This window comes from Erigeron canadensis, chromosome 8 (assembly GCF_010389155.1).
Source record: "Erigeron canadensis isolate Cc75 chromosome 8, C_canadensis_v1, whole genome shotgun sequence".
Taxonomy (NCBI): domain Eukaryota; kingdom Viridiplantae; phylum Streptophyta; class Magnoliopsida; order Asterales; family Asteraceae; genus Erigeron; species Erigeron canadensis.
The window spans coordinates 28,507,280-28,530,166 of record NC_057768.1 but is presented as its reverse complement, the minus strand read 5'-3'; the positions used below and the strand labels follow the sequence as shown (position 1 = coordinate 28,530,166).

Genomic DNA, 22,887 nt, shown 5'->3' with positions numbered 1-22,887 from the left:
ATGGGGACGGGTACGGGGAACTTTCCCCATATCTTTAAAATCTCCTATTTTAATTTCGAACCCTGATCTCCATCAACCTCCGGCATCCGCCATGAACTAATCCACCATCGACCGATCTTTGCCATTGGATCCACAATCATTTTCAGAGTTTTTGCATGTTTTTTTTTTCATTTTCGAATGCTTTTGTCGAATTTTTTTTTCAAAGATAATAACCCCTTCTATTACTAAAAGTTAGAGATTGAACATTATGAAAACTTTTGTACAAGTAAACATGACCTTTTGTATATATATATATATATATATATAGATATATATATATTTTTTCTTTTGCAAAACTAAAAATCACATTATGCATCTTATTAGTTCTTATTAGAAGTGTATTTGTGCAATGCATAAGAACCAAATGTTATTTCAAGTTATATAACGAGGACATGCAACTAATAAGTTGAGGTGGTGGTTTGTGATAAAGTCAACTTTTTATTTGAAAATTTTATATTAGTTATTATATTAAATTTTTTAATATAGTATTATATTAAATTTTAGTATAGTATATATTGATTTTACATTTAATGTTATTAAAGTACTTATTTAGAAATTCAAATTTTTAGTTTATCACTCAAATCCTTTATAACGTCACTCTAAAACAATTCCAAATCTATGCATCAGCATAAAACTAAAATCAAAAGTTTTTATTTCTACATGTTTAACAAGTAAACCAAAAGAAGTATAAACCCAAAACCAAATAACAAACAATAGTCAAAGGACCAATTTGTAAACCCTAAAACCCTGGTCTTTGTCACTTCTCAAACGCTACCTTCTTACTCTGTTTGCTCACTTCACTCTGATCAACGGCCGTCCCTTTAAAACCATTTCCGGTAAATACCCATCTCTCTCTATATCTGTATCTATCTATATATCTGTATATATATATCATAAGTTGATAAAGTTTGAAACTTTTTACTGTCTACAGTATAAATTTACTGCATGCAATAATGTCTGCTCCTTTGGATATTACCCCAGCTGACTTCTTACAAGTATGTTGCAATTTCTTCTATTTTTTTTAAAATATTTTTTACTTTTTTATTCATGAAATTTGTTGTAATTTGTGTAAATGTTTAAAAATAATGTCAGGGTACCAAAAATCATAACTTTTTCTTGCCAAAGCCTTTACCAAAAAGTAGGATTTCCCATTTGCTTTTTGGGTCAAAAAACCAACGAAAAAGCTCGGTTAGGTTATGCAATAAAGGTGTTCGACGAAATGCCTCAGAGAAAGTTAAGGCTGTTGTGTCAGTAGATGCACAGGAGTTGGGTAATGTTGAGGGTTTGGTTGATGAAAAGGTGATTCATTTTTATCGAACTCCCTTGATTCAAGAAAGTGCGAATGAGGAGTTACTGAAATTGGTTCAGACCAAGATTTCTGATCAGATTGTTGGGTTGAAAACAGAACAGTGTTTTAATATTGGGGTTGTTGGGGATTTGTCGAGTGAGCAGATGTCGGTGCTTAGATGGCTTTTGATGGAAACTTACGAGCCTGAGAATCTAGGGGAGGAAAGTTTTATCGTGAAAGAAAGGAAAGAAGGGTTTATTACGGTGGTTGTTGAAGTTGGGCCTAGGTTGTCTTTCACCACGGCTTATTCTGCAAACGCCGTGTCAATATGCCAGGCTTGTGGGTTATCTGAAGTTACTCGGTTAGAACGGTCTAGAAGGTATCTTTTGTATGTTAAAGAAGGTGGTGCACCACTTTTAGATAGTCAAGTTGAAGAGTTTGCTGCAATGGTGCATGATAGGATGACTGAGTGTGTTTACCCTAAAAAACTTGTTTCTTTTAAGACTAGTATAGTTCCCGAGGAGGTTTATTATGTTCCGGTCATGGAAAAGGGACGGAAAGCATTGGAAGAGATTAATCAGCGTATGGGGTTGGCGTTTGATGAACAAGATCTACAATATTACACTAAACTGTTCAAAGATGATATTAAAAGAGACCCGACTAATGTTGAGCTCTTTGATATCGCACAGTCGAATAGTGAACACAGCAGGCACTGGTTTTTCACTGGAAAAATTGTTGTAGATGGAAAACCTATGAACCAGACTCTTATGCAGATTGTAAAGAGCACTTTAAAGGCGAACCCTAACAATTCAGTGATTGGGTTTAAAGACAACTCAAGTGCAATCAAAGGGTTTCTGGCTAAGCCCCTGCGCCCTACTAACCCTGGTTCTACATCTCCGTTGAGCCCGAGTACCCGTGATCTTGATATTTTGTTTACAGCAGAGACCCACAATTTTCCATGTGCGGTTGCACCTTACCCTGGTGCAGAAACTGGTGCAGGAGGTCGTATTAGGGATACACACGCAACAGGAAGGGGTTCATTTGTTGTGGCTTCTACAGCTGGTTATTGTGTAGGAAATCTTAATATTGAGGGCTCTTATGCTCCATGGGAGGATGCATCTTTTGAATATCCATCAAATTTGGCTTCACCATTGCAAATTCTTATAGATGCCAGCAATGGTGCATCAGACTACGGGAACAAATTTGGGGAGCCGTTGATTCAAGGTTACACGAGAACATTTGGAATGAGACTTCCCAGTGGGGAGAGAAGGGAATGGTTGAAACCTATCATGTTTAGCGCTGGTATTGGGCAGATCGATCACACTCATATAACAAAAGGAGAGCCCGATATTGGGATGCTGGTTGTGAAGATCGGTGGTCCTGCTTATCGAATCGGAATGGGAGGTGGTGCAGCATCAAGCATGGTTAGTGGTCAGAATGATGCTGAGCTGGATTTTAATGCTGTACAGCGTGGAGATGCTGAGATGGCCCAGAAGTTGTATCGGGTCGTTCGTGCTTGCATCGAAATGGGTGAGAATAACCCAATTATCAGTATTCACGATCAGGGTGCAGGTGGTAATTGTAATGTTGTTAAGGAAATCATATACCCAGAAGGTGCTACGATCGATATCAGGGCTATTGTGGTTGGTGATCATACGATGTCTATTTTGGAGATATGGGGTGCAGAATATCAGGAGCAAGATGCAATCTTGGTGAACGCCAAAAGTCGCGATCTTTTGGAGTCTATCTGTAAACGAGAAAGGGTGTCTATGGCCGTCATTGGAACCATTAGTGGTGAAGGGCATGTGCGTTTAATTGACAGCCATGCTACTGAAAAGCCACCTGCTGTGGATCTTGAGCTCGAGAAAGTTCTCGGGGACATGCCTCAGAAAACATTTGAGTTTCATCGTGTAAATGATGTTCGAGAGTCGCTCGAAATCGCTCCCGGGATTACATTAATGGATTCTCTTAAAAGAGTATTAAGACTACCTTCAATCTGCTCTAAACGGTTCTTGACTACTAAAGTTGATAGGTGTGTGACGGGTCTCGTGGCTCAGCAACAAACTGTTGGCCCATTGCAGATTACTCTTGCAGATGTGGCAGTTATTGCTCAAACATATACAGATTACACTGGTGGTGCATGTGCCATCGGGGAGCAACCAATCAAGGGTTTACTGGATCCAAAAGCAATGGCCCGTCTGGCTGTTGGAGAAGCTCTTACAAATCTTGTTTGGGCTGAAGTTACTTCACTGAGTGATGTAAAAGCAAGTGGGAACTGGATGTATGCTGCTAAACTTGATGGTGAAGGTGCAGCAATGTATGATGCTGCTATTGCTCTCTCAGAAGCTATGATTGAACTTGGCATTGCTATTGATGGAGGGAAAGATAGTCTTTCAATGGCAGCTCGTGCTTCTGGAGAAGTTGTCAAGGCTCCTGGGAATCTTGTTATTAGTGCTTATGTTACGTGTCCAGATATAACCAAAACCGTGACCCCAGATCTGAAGCTTAAAGATGATGGCATACTGGTTCATATTGATTTGGCAAAAGGAAAACGGCGTTTAGGTGGATCTGCACTCGCTCAGGTACGTATTTCTTATATTAAGTTTCTACATTTCTCATGTTATATTACTATTGTATTAGCAATGAGACATCCTCAGTTTAGTGGCATATTGGCATTTGTGTTTAATGTCTGTGTTTTGGTATGAGTAAAAGGTAGAGGCTGAGATTTCAATCTCTATAAGTGAAAACTGGTTAATTTTGGGTTATATTTTATTGTGGGTCTGAGTTCAAGAATTAAAGCATAAATAAAAACAAGTTATATCTAATTTTATCGTGGTAAAAGTTCGTTGAAGATAATTATGCGTGGGTTCAACGTGTGGGAACAATATCTTTGGCTATTTTTTCGGATTCAGATTATGTGAAAAAGTTTTTAAGTCTGATTCAGTAACCTAGATCAATCAAAATAATAATGTAATTTTCTCAATAATCCAATAGTGCTGATGCATTACATTGTTGTGAAATTTTCAGTTCAAACTTTTGGAAACTAAGTTTTCATTTAAATCTAATGCAATTAGACATTGTCGACTTGTTTATTAAATTAAAGGAGTTAGTAATGTCCCAGCGGTATCATTTGGAGATACGTTAGGATAGAGTTATAATTCTATCTTCTGAGAACTTTTTATACATAGTTTATGCTTATAATATACTAGGTTCAATAATGAATTTCTTAGATTTTATGGTTCTTATTAAGTCAAGTTCCATTGCTGTTGTGCAGGTATTTGATCAAATTGGGGACGAGTGTCCTGACGTCGATGACGTACCATACCTTAAAACCGTGTTTGAAGCAGTTCAAGACCTCGTAAGAGGCGAGTTAGTTTCTGCTGGTCACGATATCAGTGATGGTGGGCTTATTGTCTCTGTTCTCGAAATGGCTTTTGCTGGAAACTGTGGTGCCCAAATCAATTTAAATTCACAAGGAAAAAGCATATTTGAAACTTTATATTCAGAAGAACTCGGCCTTGTTCTTGAGATTAGCAAAGGTAAATTTGACAAGGTATCCACGATTCTAAAAAACCGAGGGGTTTCTGCAGACATAATAGGAAACGTAACTTCTGAACCAACTATTGGATTGAAAATCGACGGGAGAATTCATTTAGATGAGAAAACAGCTGATCTTAGGGACATTTGGGAAGAAACCAGTTTCCATCTTGAATTAAAGCAAAGATTAGCCGCCTCTGTAACCTCAGAAAAAGAAGGATTGAAGAATCGACATGAACCTGTATGGGGGTTGTCATTTAGACCAAAGTTTACTGATGAAAGCTACATGAATGCAATTACGAAGCCGAAGGTGGCTGTGATTCGAGAGGAGGGTAGCAATGGAGACCGTGAAATGTCGGCTGCATTCTTTGCTTCAGGTTTTGAACCGTGGGATGTTACTATGTCAGACCTTCTTAGCGGGTCCATTTCTTTAGACGATTTTCGTGGGATCGTATTTGTGGGTGGTTTCAGTTATGCTGATGTGCTTGGTTCTGCCAAAGGCTGGGCTGCTTCTTTAAGATTCAACCAGCCTCTATTAAAGCAGTTTCAAGATTTCTACAACCGCCCAAACACCTTTAGTCTTGGGGTTTGCAATGGGTGCCAACTCATGGCTCTATTGGGATGGATCCCAGGCCCTCAAGTTGGTGGAACTCTAGGCAATGGTGGTGATGTGGCACAGCCCAGGTTTGTACACAATGATTCGGGTCGATTCGAATGCCGTTTTACAAATGTGACCATAAAAGAATCCCCAGCAATAATGTTTAAAGGCATGGAAGGTAGTACATTGGGCGTTTGGGCTGCACATGGTGAAGGAAAAGCATATTTCCCTGATGACAGGATTCTTGATCAAATTTTATCTTCAGATTTGGCACCAGTGAGATATTGTGATGATGATGGCAAACCAACAGAAGAATACCCGTTTAATCTCAATGGTTCTCAGCTAGGTGTGGCTGCAATTTGCTCACCGAATGGGCGCCATCTTGCTATGATGCCACACCCTGAGCGGTGTTTCATGATGTGGCAATTCCCCTGGTACCCAAAGCATTGGGATGTTGAAAAGAAAGGCCCAAGCCCATGGTTGAAGATGTTTCAGAATGCTCGAGAATGGTGCTCTTGAAAGGTTAGTTTTTTGCGGTTGGGACTTTATAAAACTTGCAATTTCGTTGATTCAAGATTTTCTTTTCTTGCTGAGAATGATGCAGTCATAGTTTTGTAGAACTGTTGGATCATTATGTATTAAGATAAAATTTGTCATATGCTTGTTTGCTATGAACAAATGGATGATTAATCAAGCTGCGAATATGCAGTAGATGTTCTGATATACTCCATGTCTTTGAACAGTCTTGATGACTGCAAATAAATCATATAGTGTTACATGAATCAAACCATCTGATTGTTTTAATTACTCAAAGTTTCTATTTAACGAAAAATAGAGAGATTAATTGTGCTCTTTTGCATATGACATGTTATGGACCTTTTGGAATAGTGTTATTGGCTATAAAAAGTTGTTTTGCTACTGAAGTTGATGAGTTTCTCTTGCTATAAAGAGATGAATCGTGTTTTGTGGATGCATATCCTCCAAACAGAAAAGTGCGATGTTTCGCTACCCATTATTTTGTTCATTTGGTGCAGCAATGCCATATACAGGAATTTAATTTTTGCTTCCTTGTGAGAAATGGCAGTACTTGCAATTTTGGTTGACTTGCAACAAGCACAAGCTATAAGAACCAATGATAGATTTGTAACTTAAAGTTTTTTAGAAGAGAACATTAAGAAAAAATATATATAGTGGTATCTAAAAATGTAACTATTGATGCCTAGATTTTCCAGTAAACTTACAATTGCATAAAGGATGACTATATGTGTATTTATTTTTTACTGCATCTTTTGGGTGTGTATGATATATCTAAAACATATTACATCAAATTTTTTGATTTTTCTATCAAATACTTTGACAAGCGTGGGTGCTCTTGGTACTTAGTCGTATCGTTCTTATAAAGCGCACTGAAGGTGATTAATTTAACATGTAATTTATCCATTTTAATATAGTTGTCAGATATATTCAAAAATATGAGTAAATTGTAGGAATCCATATGAGCTAAGAAGATTATAAAAGAAAAAGTTCCTTTTTTTTAACAGTACAAAGGAAAAAGTTATTTCTCCGAAAATTACACAACATTATCACATCAATTTCTTCATATTTTATAAAGATTTCAAAATACAAAACAATTTTATCTATAATATATATTCGTCTTAGTAAAGTAACAAGAAATCAATTTACATTAAACCTCTTCTTTCAAAGAGAAGCTCACAGCCTGTATGTTTTAGTATCAGCTCCCAATTTTGCAATCTAGCATCATGACTGTTGTCTGGACACACTAGATACATAAATTTACCTCGACCCAACAATAGATGTGCTCATATGCCCACTTCACTCCCTCAGACCAAATGTTACCTTCCAAATGATATTTTCATTCAAATTGGAATCTCATTTTCGTAATACAAGCTTTTTTTTTTTTCTTTTTTTCCCCCCGTAATCTAAGCTTGATCTACCAAAATGGTATCATCGTCAAACATTTACCAGAGTTGGATTCCTCAGCTTCTTAACTACTCATGAAAATGCATGTTTTCGCCTGTGTTACGCAGTAGAAAATTCCAGACACCGAGCAACGGTCATTTAAATACAACAACCCAATACAAGTGTTTTCAATTGATAAGGACAGCAACGAAACATCTCCTCCAACTAGAATAAAATATATCTAATTCTAACAAAATAAGTACCTCATATTTCAATCATATTTTACCCGCTGTCCATATTCCCCAATAAAAATGACCTTGGTGATAACTGCCATTTGAAACTTTCGTGTTAGGACAAAAGTGTCGTTTCACATATTTGCAGGAAAGTAGGACAGAGGGACCAACAGGTGATTGAAGCATGAGTTGTGGCCATATAAATAAATTTACTAGAGCGGCCAAATCATCATATTCTATACAACCAATATTTGTTCTTAACTATAAACCCACCTTATGGAATCTTAATACCTCAATAGAGTTTAGTAAATAAACCAAAATAAGCGTGGCAGAAGCATTGCTATGCCTTTTGAAACCTTCCCACATATGCCTGCAAGAAAAAGAACATACATTATATATCTTATCATTATTATCCATAGAGAACAAAAGCAACTTTTATATTAGGAAAAATGGGGGTCATGATACACAAGGCAGTTCTATAAACATACGATGAGTTTAACAACCGATAAATTGGAAACAAAGGCTGGCAGCCTGGCATGCTAAAGAATCAATAAATACCTTTTGATGCGCAATGCCAGAATAATCGGTATCTAGTGCTTGGGTAAAAGTGATTTGATTACAATACCCTGATTATTTAGGGTCAAAATGATATGATTTAAAGAAGCATGTACAAGTCATTGCTGTTAAAAAACTGATTTTTGAAATAATGCAACAATTGTCTGCTTAAACTTTCTCAACTGATACTCTGATTACTCAGTGACCATTGGTTCAAACACCAACCAGAAATAAATGTTTAGTCTGGCTACTAATGCTAGAGAAACCAATTAAGACCCATGAACTCGTGAATCATGGTGAAGTTTTATAATAAATCAAATAACAATTAGCTAAATCAGAAACTGGTCAAATAGGTCGAAAGTAACTCATGAAGTCACATTATTACTGTAGAAATATAAATATGTGATCACATGCAACACACATTATTCTATAAATTTAGACGACAGTATTTCAGGTCAACTTGTTCTGACCCATTACCAACCTACCAAACTTGCTACCTCTACTTATTGCTAACTAAAAAGTGCGATATAACTATCTAGAAGGTGTAATTATCCAAAAGCAAACAACATCGGCATAGAAAGAACAAAAAGGTGAAGAAATGTTGACAATCATGCGATCGAGTATAAAAAGAACAGAGATGGATGCATTAGTATATAAGCAACAAGATATAATAATGCTCACCTCAACAAGCTTAGTAATTTTGGATTTAGAAAACGCGAGATAGTGATCGACTTTCTCTTGCGTTCTTGGGATCTGAACTCCTTGTACTGTACTCGTAACCTTTTCAACTACTTTCTTTACAATATTTTTGTAAACTTCTCTACTCATCTTACCTTCCTTCCAAGTTGGTTTCAGAATCTCTTTAACAAATTCCACAAGTGCAATCTTGAACTGCCTCATCGCCTTTTCATCATTGCCAATATTGCCCTCCTCCAGTTTTCCTGTAGTCTCGGGTTTTCCAGGATCCTCGGCTTTTCTTTCTTCACTAACTTTTGGCTCTCCAACTGGTTCCACTGACATCAGACTTTGAGGTACGCTAGTTTTTACAGGCTCATTGACAGTCATAGATGCAGAGTCCGGAAGAGAGTAGAGCAATCCGAGGGCATCAGCGAGATTTAGGCTCTGAGCTTTCTGAGGAACCTGCTCAGTATTTGATGTGGTTTCACCCGGTACTTGTGGGATATTATTTTTAGAAGTTTCTAGAGACTTTCCACCTTTGTTCTGAATATCTGTCTGATTTTGTATGCCCACACTTAGAAACATATCTTCAACTGAACCATTTAACTGAATTTGAGGTCCATTCCCGTTTGCATTTGAAGGGAACTGAGAAGCTGTATTTTGAACAATTTGAGTAAAAGGTTCTCCGTAGGAAAGAGCTTGTTGATTGGTCACCCCAGGGGCCATTTGGTGACCATCAGACTTATACACTCCGGAACCATCATGAATGAGTTGAGATTCTTGATTACTAGCCATATCCATATCACGTGACATTTCATCAAAACCTCCTAAATCCAGATTGTTCCATGACGGGTCATTCCAAGAACTATTCTTGTCATCAAAACTAGGGTTGGAATTAGGAACATCAGAAAACCCCGAAGCACTTACATGTTCTTGTGGTTGCTCAGTCCATGAATTATTGTTACTCTGGATGTTATCATGTGACCTACCTTCATAGCTACCTGATTCTGGAGGGTCATGAGAAAACCTGCAGTTGTCGCGGTTGCATCTACCCATCATAAAAAACTTGCATGAGTGTTTCATAGCTTGGCTTGATTGCCGCCTGTGATCTTGATCGTCAAAAGCACTCCTATTGCTTTTCCGGTAATCATCATAAGGTGCACTATCTTTTTTATAACCATCTGAACCCTTGCTTCGTGTGCGATCGCGAGAATTTCTATCATCACGGGATCGAGATCCACTTAAGTAATCATCATCTAGTCGGTTTGCACCACCTCTAGAAGGGCTCCTCGGTCTGCCCTGGTCCCTATCTCTACTCCGACTCCTGCTCCTAGCCAAGGCCCTAGTGCTACCTCTATCCCTGTCCCGGCCCCGGCTTCGGTGGGGGCTCAAACTTCTGCTCCTACCTCGGTCTCTATCCTTGCTCATGCTCCCAGGGACACTTACTCCTCGATCATCACCCCTACAGGTAATATAAAAATCAGAAAAAACATAAATTACATTACTACTTCATCTTGAGAAGTGCATGCGGATATACCTTACCGATAACAAGTGAGCAAACCATTTAACCCAAAACGTCCTTTTGAAATTTTATCTCAAAATGACCCTCAGCTCCCCTATAACTTCGATACCTGTTTTTGTAAATCCACAAAATGACAAAAACGTCTGATGCAAACCACTTCACAAAAAATAATTTTCTTTTCCAAACAATGTGCTTTTTTGCAAAATGCTAAGGCAAGCTTTTTCCTTTTGCGCATTAGGAAAGGTGAAGATTTTGCAAAATTTCCACTTCGAAATCATTTTACGAGATTTTGTTATATTTTTTATAGGATTTTTCTTCTTCCTTTTTTTTGGTCGTTTTGCTCTTTTTCTAGTTGATGACTTTTCTCCAAATAGAGATTAGGGGAGCCAAGGGACATTTTGAGATAAATGTTCAAAAGGGTTATTGGGTACAAAAGTCATCAAAGTTGGGTCACTCAAGTATTGTAACCAAAAAAGTTGCCAAAGAAGGGAACAATTCAAAAGTTTCAAAAGTTGCATCCAAAGTTCCTCTACATGAATTAACTAGATCATGATATTCATTAGAAATAAATTTAACATTATAAACTGCCAAACATTCATGAAGTTCAAAAAAGGGTGAACAAATGTTGGCGGGTCAACCATCAAACCTGTTTGACCTGCTGCAACACGACTATCTTCCCACTATTAACAGTTACTCGTGAATGATTACCCTATTAGAATTATCAAACACTTGCAAGCAAAAATATATAAGGTGTATCAGGATATGCAGTTTGTATGTAAGGCGACAATAGAAAAACCTAGGGTATATAAGTAACTTTACTCAACCCTTTTGTTAGTTACTTACAATGCAGCTATGATCAAATTGATTACCATATACTGATATGGTGTCCCCGGGTAGGGTTAATGTGAGAACCACAAATATGGAGAGAACCGTGAGAACCACTACTTTCCCTCCCTCTTTCTTCTTTTTTGTGTGGTTTTTTATTTTATTAATTTTAATTTTTTATTTTTTGAAACTTTTTTTTGTTTTTTATTTTCTTTTAACAAAAACCCATTAAAAAAAAGAATAAATAAATAAATTTTTGTAAAAAATCATATGGGTTACGTGTTAAGAAAACGTATGGATACGGGACGGGCGTTGCCCTACATCCGTTCTAAAGGGGTGGTCACCGAACGCATATGAGAATGGTATGGTTTTGATGGACGGCGATCCAAGAGATGGTGACGGTTGTTACGGTACGGGCGTAGCCCTTAATTCTAAGGGCAAAGCCCTTAGAGATGATTTTTCAATGGTTCTCACGGTTCTCACCATATATGTTGGTTCTCACTTGATCCCTTCACTGGTGTCCCCTAAACAATTATATAACCACCCAAAACACTAAGCTAGTCACTTTTAAAGTGTACATTTAAATACCCCTGGTACCTGAGTAAGAATAAGAAACATATAGTCTTATGTTATCGTAGCTTTTCATTTAGTGCTTAGTAGATTGCAAATCCTATAGGGTAGATGATACCTATTGTCTAAAGGATGGGAGTCATATTGATTTGCCCATTCGTCAAAAGCAGGATCTGTCTTCATTCTATCTCTGTCATTATCCATGGGCATGTTTTCATTTGTCTGCATCAGCTCTCGAGATAGCTGCCTCGAATAATCATCAGAGATCAGGACATCATCAGCATCTAAATTTGACCATTTTGGTGAACCACCACCTGTAAAGCTTAAATCAAACTCCTTAGTCTCATTTTTAGGCACCACGTCTTCTTTTCTGTCCCATAAAGATTCAGACCTTCTACGTCTATCACTCATACTCCCACCTTTTAGTCAAGATTCCGCACCTTCTATCTATAATTCTTCAGATACAGCATAATCTGAAGTTGCAAAGAAATACATTTAAATGACAATAAATAAGCAACAAATAATAGCTGTATAAAGGAATTCAGTACTTACAACGTACTTGGTAAAAGCAAGATTGATTTATGACAGAACAGTAAAAGTTAGCTTCAATTAATGAACCTTAGCTCGTGTATCCTTATAGTGAAAGAATGGGCTTCAATCTGGGTGGCAAAGGGTCAGGTTGGGTTGACCCAATAGTATTTTGTGTCCACCTTCTAAATTCTATTTTGAAAAAAAGACTCCAGTGCTTTGAATGAAATAACTTAGGAGGTTAGGAACATTTACTTATACTTGGTGCAACTTCTTAACCACGTGACCTATTACCCGTTTGACCCATTATCAACAGAACATTACCCCAAACTGACCCATTTACCTATTAATGGGTTAAAATAACCACCTCTATGCCTGCCAGAGTAGAGTTACATGTTAAACAGATAATTGAATGTAAAAACTGATACCAATAAAACATAGAACATGGGAATAAGGTTGTAGCATCTTAAAAGACGGCTTATATAGAGAAAAAAAAAGTATATGTATGTAATTTTAGATATCTTAAGCAAATCCACAGATGAATGGGAGTTAAACAATCAGTATTTGGGTAAAAGGTTGTTACACCCAGTAAATAGATTACTCAAAAAAAAGCCTTTAAGTACATAGGAATATAGGATGTGAGTGACTCCCACATCTCAGCCTGTTAAAAGACAATCAATATTCCATCTACTTGTCATTAAATACTTCATCAACATAGGCCTTGTTTGCTAACACTTATGTTTTCAATTATATGTAATACGAAGAGGGATTGTGTATTAAAAGAGTTCTATTTATAGTAAAAAATAATACATAACATGAATTGGTCAAAGGTCCAAACGAAAACTGAAGACCTGCTATAATGAACTCTAAAAAGATGAACCCATGACAAATATAAAGATTAATGAGGGATCCGGATACATATCATATAAAGATTAATGAGGTATCTTTTTTACCAAAACAAAAAAAGACGAAGCAAAGACAAATATAAAGCTTAATGAGGGATCCGGATACATATCATATATTTATGTACCGGGTTACTAGGAATAAGATCACAAAGAACCCATGACCCAAATAATGTAGGGAATACTAAACAAACTATTAGAATGGTATAAATAGACAAATTGATAGTCTCATGTTTCCTGAAGCGACACTTTGTTTCACTCCTTTCATTTATATATGCATTTATGAATGAAGTTGCTCAATTTAACAACTTAATCAAAAAGTGTATTTCTATGCATCCATCAAGAAAAAACACATCCACTATTATAACACAACTATATTCATTCGTCATATATGCTGACATTCTTATATAGAGAATCTAGTAAGGAAGATGATAATCTAAAATAAACTTGTGTTTTACTGGATTGAAAACTCACTTAAGTAAAATAATCAATGCAATCTTTTATAGCAAACTAACTTTACAAAACATCAAACCAAGTTTACATTTTAGCTCTATCACTTTTTAAACTGATTTTGGAACCTTCCTAAGCTCGCGAACATGCGTTAGATACCCCCTTTATGTACGAGACTCTAAGCCGTTAGACATTCGCTGAAATCGCATCTTCTTAACTAACTATTGTCACACATTCACCCCTCAGTGAAATTGCATAATTCCTTATTAGATATAGCTTAACAGACAAAAGCTAAGCATCAACTACAAAATCTTATCTCATTTAACTAACAATACATACATATGTAAAATAAAAAAAAATTACAAAAAAACTTTGCTAATGACAGTCCTTTATAGTTTATATGCATTAATTACACGCAAGTCTCAAACTTTCCTTTTAAAGAACTGTATTCATTGACATCTTTGTAAATAAAAGGAAGTCCGAGTACAGTTAATGTAAATATTACTATAATTCTTATCGACAATCCTAAAGCTGACATAAGCAAACTCTGCCTGACAAAATTATTATTATTATATATACATATATACAAATAAATAAAATGCTAAAGAGTGTTTAAAGAATAGATACAAACCTATAGATATAAATCGAAGAGAAATAGACCCTAAAAATGAAGAGTAGGCTGGGATTTAGAAGTAGAAGGATCTCTCTCTCTCTCTTTGTATGAGTTTGTTGATCTTTTAGGTGATTTAATTATAATTATATTAACTGTGTGTGATTTATGGAAGGAAACATATGGAGTTTATCAAGGAATTAAGGGAGCAGTACACTTTATGCACCTTAAGGCTGTATTTAGCAACTCTATTTTTGTATAATAACATATAATAGTTTTAATACTCTATATTTTATAAGTTGGTCTCTTTCTAGGAAATAGATCACATTAGAATAAAAAAAGTTAGTTTAAAAAGTTAGCCACAACACTAAAACCCAACAAGTAGTAGTGGTTTTTCTATTCGAGTCCACCCCCAAGAATCTACTCAACCACTCGTATTGTATTGGTTTCAATTTTATAAAAAAATAATATTAAGTTAGTCTAAAAATCACCTCAAAATCATAAAAAAATGACATGTGATATCCATTTTGTTAAAAGAGTTAATCCATTTTCTTATTAAGATAAAGATAAACATGGTAAATAATGTATTTAAGGCTTTCTCATTTAATTTGTTAATATTAATGTAATTGTTTAACCGAGGTGATCGTTTTGAAGTTAAATTTCTTTATCTACAGCATTAAAGCATGTTTGTCTTTTAAGGACATAAAGTTCATAGAACATTTTTAATATATTTGGTAAATATTTTTAAAACTATACTATTTTGGTAAATAAGTTTACCCACTACATTACTTTGGAAAAAAAAACTCTATTAACGTTACATATCTTAATAAATATAGGTCAAATTAATATTGTATTGAACAGTTCATTTAATTATATTTACTACTTTTAATTTTAAACTTACCGTTCCAACTTATTTTAAACGCCAACCATCTTATTTGTTCTTATATTACAATCTCATCTTTTTATTCAAAGTTATAAAAAAATTAATTATATAAGCGTTAAAAACATAAAATTCCATTATCTATATCAAACTTTTATCCTATATCATTACGTTTCATCACCTATTAGCCCCAACACAAAAAAAAAAAAAAAAAAAAAAAAAAAAAGAAGATGATTTCAAACTTATACCAGATTTTACCCGGTTGTTGTTAAACCAAGGTATTACAGAAGTCGGCGACCTCCAAATTTTTGTTTTTCAACGAACTTCACAACTACAACAGACAACTGATGTTCCAACAGTAACAACAAATGCTATTCTAACAATTTCAACAACAAATGCTATTTCCGGTTTTCTAAGGAAAAAAAAAAGGAGGAAGTTTAAGGTCTTTTTGTCTCACATGTTCCGGTCAAAAACTCAAAATTGAGTTGATTAGGAGGAAAAAGTTTACAGTGAATATAGATCTGTTTTGGTCACAACTCACAAGTCCATCAAAACTCACGAAAGAGGTAAATATAGATCTGTTTTGGTCGTTCATAATACAGTCACGAATGGGGGAAGAGCAAAGGAAAGCTAACATTGGCTTTATGCAATTACTTATATGCCCTCTTAACCAACCAAATTCTTGACGTTCTTTTTACTTCTCCCCTAACCACAGTACCATAAATCCATAAGCACAATATCTACCTCCATGGCTCCATAAACTATCCATTAACAAATTAGAAATACCTCGAGCTTTATATTATATAATAAGAATAATAATAATTAGTAAATACATCAAAACTTTTACTAAGAACATCAACTGAATTGGATACTTTCACATTCATATAATAAACCTGCAACTATCTTTTCACATATCAACCGCCTAACAATCAATGTGAAGTGATCCCTCCTCAAAGTATAGAAACAACTATCTTCAAACAATACTCCAATCATTACAATGACGGCAGTGCCATTGTGACCGGTGGAGGCTGAGCATTTGTTGTGGCATTGTCTGTCCAATTTGTTTCACCCCAATGCCAAAGCATACTCTCCCAGAAACAAAATGTCTCAAAACAAGTCTCCAAACGAGGATCCTTTATCTTAATCTTCCAGTGCCCGTCTGAATAATTAGCTTTCTCAGCTTCCCGTCTATCCCATTCTAAAGCCGCCTTTTGTTTTGACCTAAGCAAACAATACTTATGCAGATTCTCAGGCATTGCATCATGAACCTTCCACCATCGTGCGTGTGCAACGTCACTAGCAAACTCTTGGATTTTAGCCACATTCCAGTTGCAGTCATAGTCACGAAAGCATAACCATGGTTTTAGGCCTAGATAGTGAAGAACATAAAGAACCGGCGGGTCAGATCCAAATAATCGTGTTTTCATTTCTTTCTTTTCTGGCTCATCGCCTTCCCAAAAATGCTTCAAAAAGTTCATGTGTTTAGGGATTCGATGCCACCAAGTGAAGATCTCATTCAAGTACCCTTGATCTCCACCATTATATGATTCAATTTCATTAATATGATCCATTAGCAGCTTGAATGTACAGTTAGATGGTTCAACCACCATCACACCAGAGTTAAAAAGGGTAGCATTGTTTCCAATGGCAGTGATTTCAGGCATTTCAAAGAGGAAATCGATGTTTCTAAGAATAAGCAAATCAGCATCAATGAAGATGATTTTGTCATAATCGGTTAGCTGCCATAGACGAAACTTGCTATAGTTAAATTCATTGTATGCATCCTTTTCAGCTTTTGGGTTTCTAATCCTTTCTATTGTATGGACTTTCCAGCCTGCAGCTTCGAGTCCTTCTCTGTGGTAGTCACTTATTGTCTTATCGACTAGTATGACTAAGTCTCGGATTGAGCCAGACATACGAATGCTTTGTGCTGCTGTAATGGCCCCACATACATAAATGTGAGCTGAGTGGAGAATGGTGGCATAAGCTTCTCGCTTTGGATTTCCTGAATATCGATAATCTGTTGCAGTATATAATTAGTTCACAAGTCCAAACACTTTGTTAATGAGCGAATTGCGAAAAGAACCATGAAAGTTTGTTCAAAAATCAGATTAGTTCATTTGCAATAGGTTATTTGTTAAACAAGAAGGGTCAATCAATCCTTCACTTGTATTGACAGAAAGAATGTAATGTAACTTGAACCATGAAATTCTGGTCTTAGGGAAGCTGTAACTGTACCTTTTGTAATCTTTTAGACTTTTTCATGAACAAATAGCACGTGTGGTTGTCAAATGTCAAGTTCAACCATTTACTTAAAAAAGTGCCAATTAAAATAAATAAGTGGTTACAAAAAGAACAGCTCAGAAAAATCTACCAATTCGGCCCCTACAAAAACCTCGTAATCTTACTCAAAATCCAAATTAGTATTGAAGAAACAAGTAAGTCAAATTTCTGTCACCATACTTGACACATTAACTATTTAACAAAATGATAAAAGCTTGGGACTACAAGTGCTTAAAATCAACCCAACTCGACGGGTAACAGCTTTGAACAATTATCAGACCCAACTATGTTGCCATCAGACCCAACTATGTTGCCACCTATACAGAGTTTTGCTAAAATAGCTAATTACAAGCTTGCATTACTAAAGGTAAAAAATTAAAGCATGGCATGATGGTGTATCACAGACTAACCTTTCGCCTTGAGAGGAACTGAAAGTTCACATGACCCAACTGGAAGCTGCACTTTTTCCCTCAGCTTGTTAAGGTCTGGTTCATAAAGCCAAACGTCCCCTCTATGTACAACAAGCTCTTTGCATGTAAAAAGATTCGCAATGGGAAAACAGTCAGTCACTAAAAGCACCCTGACGAGATGAAAACCTTTAGATTTGGCAGCAAGTCTTGCAGCTGCAAGTTGCAAGTGCAAACGCGCCACATCTCTTGACCAATCCCTTGTCTTTGAACATGGAAGCTTTACAGCTATGAAATCAATTCTTGGTGTTCTGGGGGCTTGAATATTTGGCACTTTTGGACATACGGGAACCTTAAACTCTTCTTCCTCATCTATCCATTCGGGATACAGATCTTCCCAAGTTATGTTTTTCGCAACGGAATCAAGGTGTAGAGGTATGTGCTCAGCATCTGGTACAATCTTCTTCCATTGGTTAATTTCGGTCTCATTGAAGTTCAGCAAACCAATACCTTTATACTCATTAGTGTCTGGAAGCTTCTTGATTATTCCAAAGATATTGTTCCAATTAACTTTTAAATGGGATATATATCGTTCATCATCTGTGAGAGATTTCTCCATTATCCGTCTTTCTACCACACTATCCCTGTGTGCACATTAAAAAAGCATTGTAACTTCACTGTAAATCAAATAAGTTATGTGAAACAAGGATATTTCTGAAGGACTTTGCGTATTAGTTAAAACTCAAAAGGACCAGTGAACAAGGAAGGATAATCATAACTGATCCGTTCTTTGTAAAACTATTGTATATATGGACATACTCAATTACTAAACTCCAAAAATTTTCCGGCTCAAATGAAAATAATGACAAACTTAAGGACCCAGGGCACACTATATAAAAGTGGAATTGGCAAAATGGGCAAGTTGGGTAATGAGTCAATATAGATAACATGTTAACAAGGGTATAAATAAGTTGGGTAGGTGTGTGACTGTGCTTGTCCAACCAACAACATTTTGTCCATGAATTAAGTAAATCTTACATAAAGTGGATTTAGGAGGTTGTTCAATCGAATTTGTTTGACTCAATTTCAAACCGGTTGACCATTTCTAAGTGAGTACATACAACTTGCATATGTGATCTGTTAAATAAAATATATGACCAAATCCACCTATTATTCGGTAATGTCACGTCTGGTGAGCAAAGGGCCAAAGACAGCCTTAATTGATTAACCCTTCCACAAACAACTATGCAAGCAGAAATAACAATGTTGAGGATATGCAGAGCCATTTGTCAAATTCAAAAGTTATGGGGGGTTAATTAAAAATATTGAATACTAGGATCTCAATTCTCAAAGTAAAGCAAAAAAAGTATAATATATAACGTACCGAGATCCTAAACTGAAAGGACGTTCTGTGTTATATACAGCTGGGGAGTGTAAGAGCGTAAAAAATGCCCCCAATATAATAATTACCAAAATGAGCTTTAAAGTAGGAAATTTGCAGGTTCCATTTCTGTCCTGGTTAAAACTAAGATACGGCTTCTCACCATCCTTCAAAGCTCTACTTCCAAATGACCTTCTTTTACTTGAATCATCACTGAAAGATAAAAAATGTTTCTAAGTGAAAGAATGTGTGCAAAGTCCACACTCCCTATTGATACAAACCTAAAGCTTTCACAATGTTCCTATCCCATTTCTTTATCATCTAATACACACATACAGATATCCAAGGGAGTATTAGTCATGTCTTTTTATACATGATGTACACGCATCTCTTTGATATACCAAATTTGATAAAGAAACTCACGAACCATGAGATTAAGAATAGCTCAAGGTACGATTAGTAGTTTAGACGTTTAGTTACAAATATATTTCCTGAAGTTCTTAATTCATTTCTCAAGAGATGAAAGATGTATTCTATTTCGAGAAAAACACTGAAAATTTCAAAAAAACATTCAGTTGTATTCATTTTCAAGTTTGGAAAAAAAAATTACTTTTCTGAAATAGAAAATAGCTGAAACGTATACAAGTAAGTTGCCTAAAGGGTAGTTATAACTTACAAATTATAAAACGACTTTTTTCTGAAATAATCTTATTTGAACACATATTCCACAAATGTAAGAAAAATCTGAATAACAGCCTCTATTTTCTATAACTAAACAGGCGCTTACGAATTCATGGTACAACATGCTTTGCATTAATCTATATAAACTAAAACAATGCGACTTAAAGAGTGATATTTTTTTTGCTAGAATCAGGTCAGATAAACCTAAAGTTAAGGATTTTGGGTAGTTGGAAAGTATAAATGTCATTATCAACAAGTCAATATCTCAAGTAGTGTTTAGTTAATGACTTAATTCCTCTTTGTAACTTATTTTTGCAGGTGGTATTTTGGTACCAAGTTGTAAGTTTATTAACCAACTACCTAAGCAAAAAATGATGTTTATGTGCCAACTAATACTGTAACTAACTACTCATAACTTGCAAATTGGAATGCTGCAAAATCTAAAGTTAAATTCTGTCACACACACCAAATAACTGACAGGGACAAAATCTAAATTGAACACTTTGACACATTCCTATAATTAGGTAAACAAAACTCAGTATAACAAGTGACAACCAGTACAAAGATTCACCTCATTTACAACTTAAAAACCTGATATAACAAACTATATCGCCAATATCAGTGTTGTGTACTTGTTTGATGAACAATATGAATACGAACCATTAAATCTATAAGACTAGAACTCACATCGCCTCTGAAATCAAAAATGAATATGCATCGTTTTCTTATACTTCGTAATGAATGTTCAAATTTCAAGTTACATGATACTACCAAAAAGATATTCGAAAGCACAATCTTAATTAACTTAGTTCGGTTGTACCTAACGTTCGCTTATACAAGACAACACTTAAAGTTTCAATTTTAACTTAAATTAAGTAAACTTAGCTATAGAAAATGTTAGCAATAGGCAGCCAAATAACCGAAAACTTACAACTCCTAAAAGCTAACACCCAACTCCATTTTAATCCAAAAGCTCACAAAAACAACTTTGCATCATCATTTTCTTAAATAAAACTATAAACAAACCAATACCCATGTAAAAAAAAAAAACACAGACACAAACACATAGATTCTCTAACATGCATTTTCACAAACACCTAGTGTGCATTCATATAAAAACCCAATTCATATATATATATACACACACACACCCACACACACACGCGCACTTCAATTCAATTCAAGAGATAGAGATCTACTTGGTGACCGATAAACGGTGTCGAGGCTCGATTGGTGATGGAGTTGCACCACCTGGTCCTCTCATTTTTTGATCAAATCAGTTTCCACAGGGCTGCTGCATCTGTGATCCGCAAATATAAAATGAGAATTGGATACATACACATATACATATACATATTTAATATGAAAATGTTGACTTATATAAAACAATACAAAATATATACGAAATTGAGATGTTAAATTAAAGATGGATTGTTACATTATTTATTGCAACAATTTAAGCAGTATAGCAACTAGCAAGTGGTATGGTGAGAAGAAAATAATTTGATTAATAAATTGTATTATTTATTACTTCCGGTCAAACTATAGTCAAACTTTAAAGAAATCCAAACCAATATATCAATAAAAATTTTAGGATCGGTTCTTTTTTCAATTGTTTGCTCGAACTAACACTCGAACTTAAATAATCTTCTATGAATATGTTCGAGTTTAAGGGGTGTTTGGGATTACTTTTTAAAAAATAAATTATGCGTTTTGAATAATCAGAATCAAATAATTAGCTGCAATAAAACTGACTGATAAAAGATAATATTTGGATTTGGTTATACGGTTTGTAATCACAATAATCAGATAATCGGCTCTTAAATGTTTGGCAAATACTCATATATATTTTTTAATATATAGTCAAGTAAAATGACAAAAAAGGACAATAAACAAATGGTTATTATGACTCAGTTTTACCACTACATATTTGGATGTTAAGGTTACCCATCCAACTTGGACGCAACAATACTACAATATATATTTTGATTGTTTGCAATATGAAGATGTTTAGCATTCATGTGAACATGGATAACATAACTAATTGCTATACATGCTAGACACTTGAAGCCATGGGCAGTACACATATATATGTTTATGCAAAATAACAAATAAACTAGTTTGAATATTCTGCATTAGTACAACAATGCCAAAATGACAATTATAAATAGGTAAAAGACTAAAAAATAGAATAGCTCAAATTTTTAGTACAGGAATGTCAAATTATGAGTAGGAAAAAGACACCAACTAGTCTTGAAACAAAGGCTCGTAAAACATGTAATATAACTCCAAACTAGTCTTGAAACAAAGGCTCGTAAAATATGTAATACACCTCCAAATTTTTGTCCTTGAATTTTGCAAGTTCGGGATCCGCCTGTAAAATGAAGAAAACAATAATTTAGCACCTAATTAGCATAAGATTGTGAAAAGACTACTTGATCAAACCATTACCTGTATTTTTTCATCCCACCACTCACTCGTTGCTTTTATCGTTTTTTTGACATGATCCCATCCAAGCCCGGATGCAATTCTCATTAAACGATCATATATCTTCCAATCCCTCTTCATTAACTCCCAATGATTATATGTTGCAAATTAGTGAAAACTTTTCATGTTCTCTATTTTAGGCTATTTTCTATGTTTGTCTACCCAACCTTATTAAAGTGACTCCCATGTTTATTACCATTTTTGACTTCCTCGAGACACAACTCAGCAAATATGATATGAGTGCTTGAATCCCAAACAATTTTCCGAGCAATTGTGGCATTTTCATGGTTCAAATCCATCCCTAGATAGCAATAATATACATAATCCATTTTGACAAATAACATAAAAACGATTTGAACTTCAAAAAGATTTAAACATAAAAAGATTTGACAAATAACCTTACTTTTGTAGAATAGAGAACAACAAAACTGGAATTATTGTGAAGTGGAATTGAAATTTTAAATAAGAATTTATTTAACGCAGATAACATCAAATATGAATTGGAATTTTATA

General features: G+C 35.2%; 3 protein-coding genes across 6 annotated transcripts; 1 reads left to right on the top strand and 2 right to left on the bottom strand.

The window, feature by feature from the left end:
* Positions 1-773: 773 nt before the first annotated feature.
* Positions 774-6,244, top strand: LOC122611300 (probable phosphoribosylformylglycinamidine synthase, chloroplastic/mitochondrial). The gene is made up of 4 exons (XM_043784306.1): positions 774-875; positions 971-1,034; positions 1,132-3,909; positions 4,602-6,244. The coding sequence occupies exons 2-4, from the start codon at positions 993-995 to the stop codon at positions 5,979-5,981; spliced, it is 4,200 nt and encodes a 1,399-aa protein (XP_043640241.1). The 5' UTR covers positions 774-875; positions 971-992; the 3' UTR covers positions 5,982-6,244.
* Positions 6,245-7,045: 801 nt separating this feature from the next.
* On the bottom strand, positions 7,046-14,450 carry LOC122579137 (zinc finger CCCH domain-containing protein 38-like). Of its 4 annotated transcripts, none has more exons than XM_043751245.1 (4): positions 14,277-14,450; positions 11,884-12,238; positions 8,852-10,310; positions 7,046-7,985 (listed from the first exon to the last, which is right to left on the bottom strand). In XM_043751245.1, the coding sequence occupies exons 2-4, from the start codon at positions 12,174-12,176 to the stop codon at positions 7,956-7,958; spliced, it is 1,782 nt and encodes a 593-aa protein (XP_043607180.1). In that variant the 5' UTR covers positions 12,177-12,238; positions 14,277-14,450; the 3' UTR covers positions 7,046-7,955. The 4 variants fall into 4 exon arrangements, with proteins under 4 accessions (XP_043607180.1, XP_043607181.1, XP_043607182.1 ...); XM_043751246.1 differs by lacking the exon at positions 14,277-14,450 and having other exon boundaries at positions 11,884-12,079; positions 12,157-12,173; XM_043751247.1 differs by lacking the exons at positions 11,884-12,238; positions 14,277-14,450 and adding an exon at positions 10,386-10,471.
* Positions 14,451-16,038: 1,588 nt separating this feature from the next.
* LOC122579588 (putative UDP-glucuronate:xylan alpha-glucuronosyltransferase 3) lies at positions 16,039-21,392 on the bottom strand. Its single transcript, XM_043751776.1, has 5 exons — positions 21,326-21,392; positions 21,087-21,187; positions 19,210-19,419; positions 17,829-18,469; positions 16,039-17,155 (listed from the first exon to the last, which is right to left on the bottom strand). Exons 2-5 carry the CDS (start codon positions 21,149-21,151, stop codon positions 16,128-16,130), a joined length of 1,944 nt encoding a protein of 647 aa, XP_043607711.1. The 5' UTR covers positions 21,152-21,187; positions 21,326-21,392; the 3' UTR covers positions 16,039-16,127.
* Between the last annotated feature and the right edge of the window lie 1,495 nt (positions 21,393-22,887).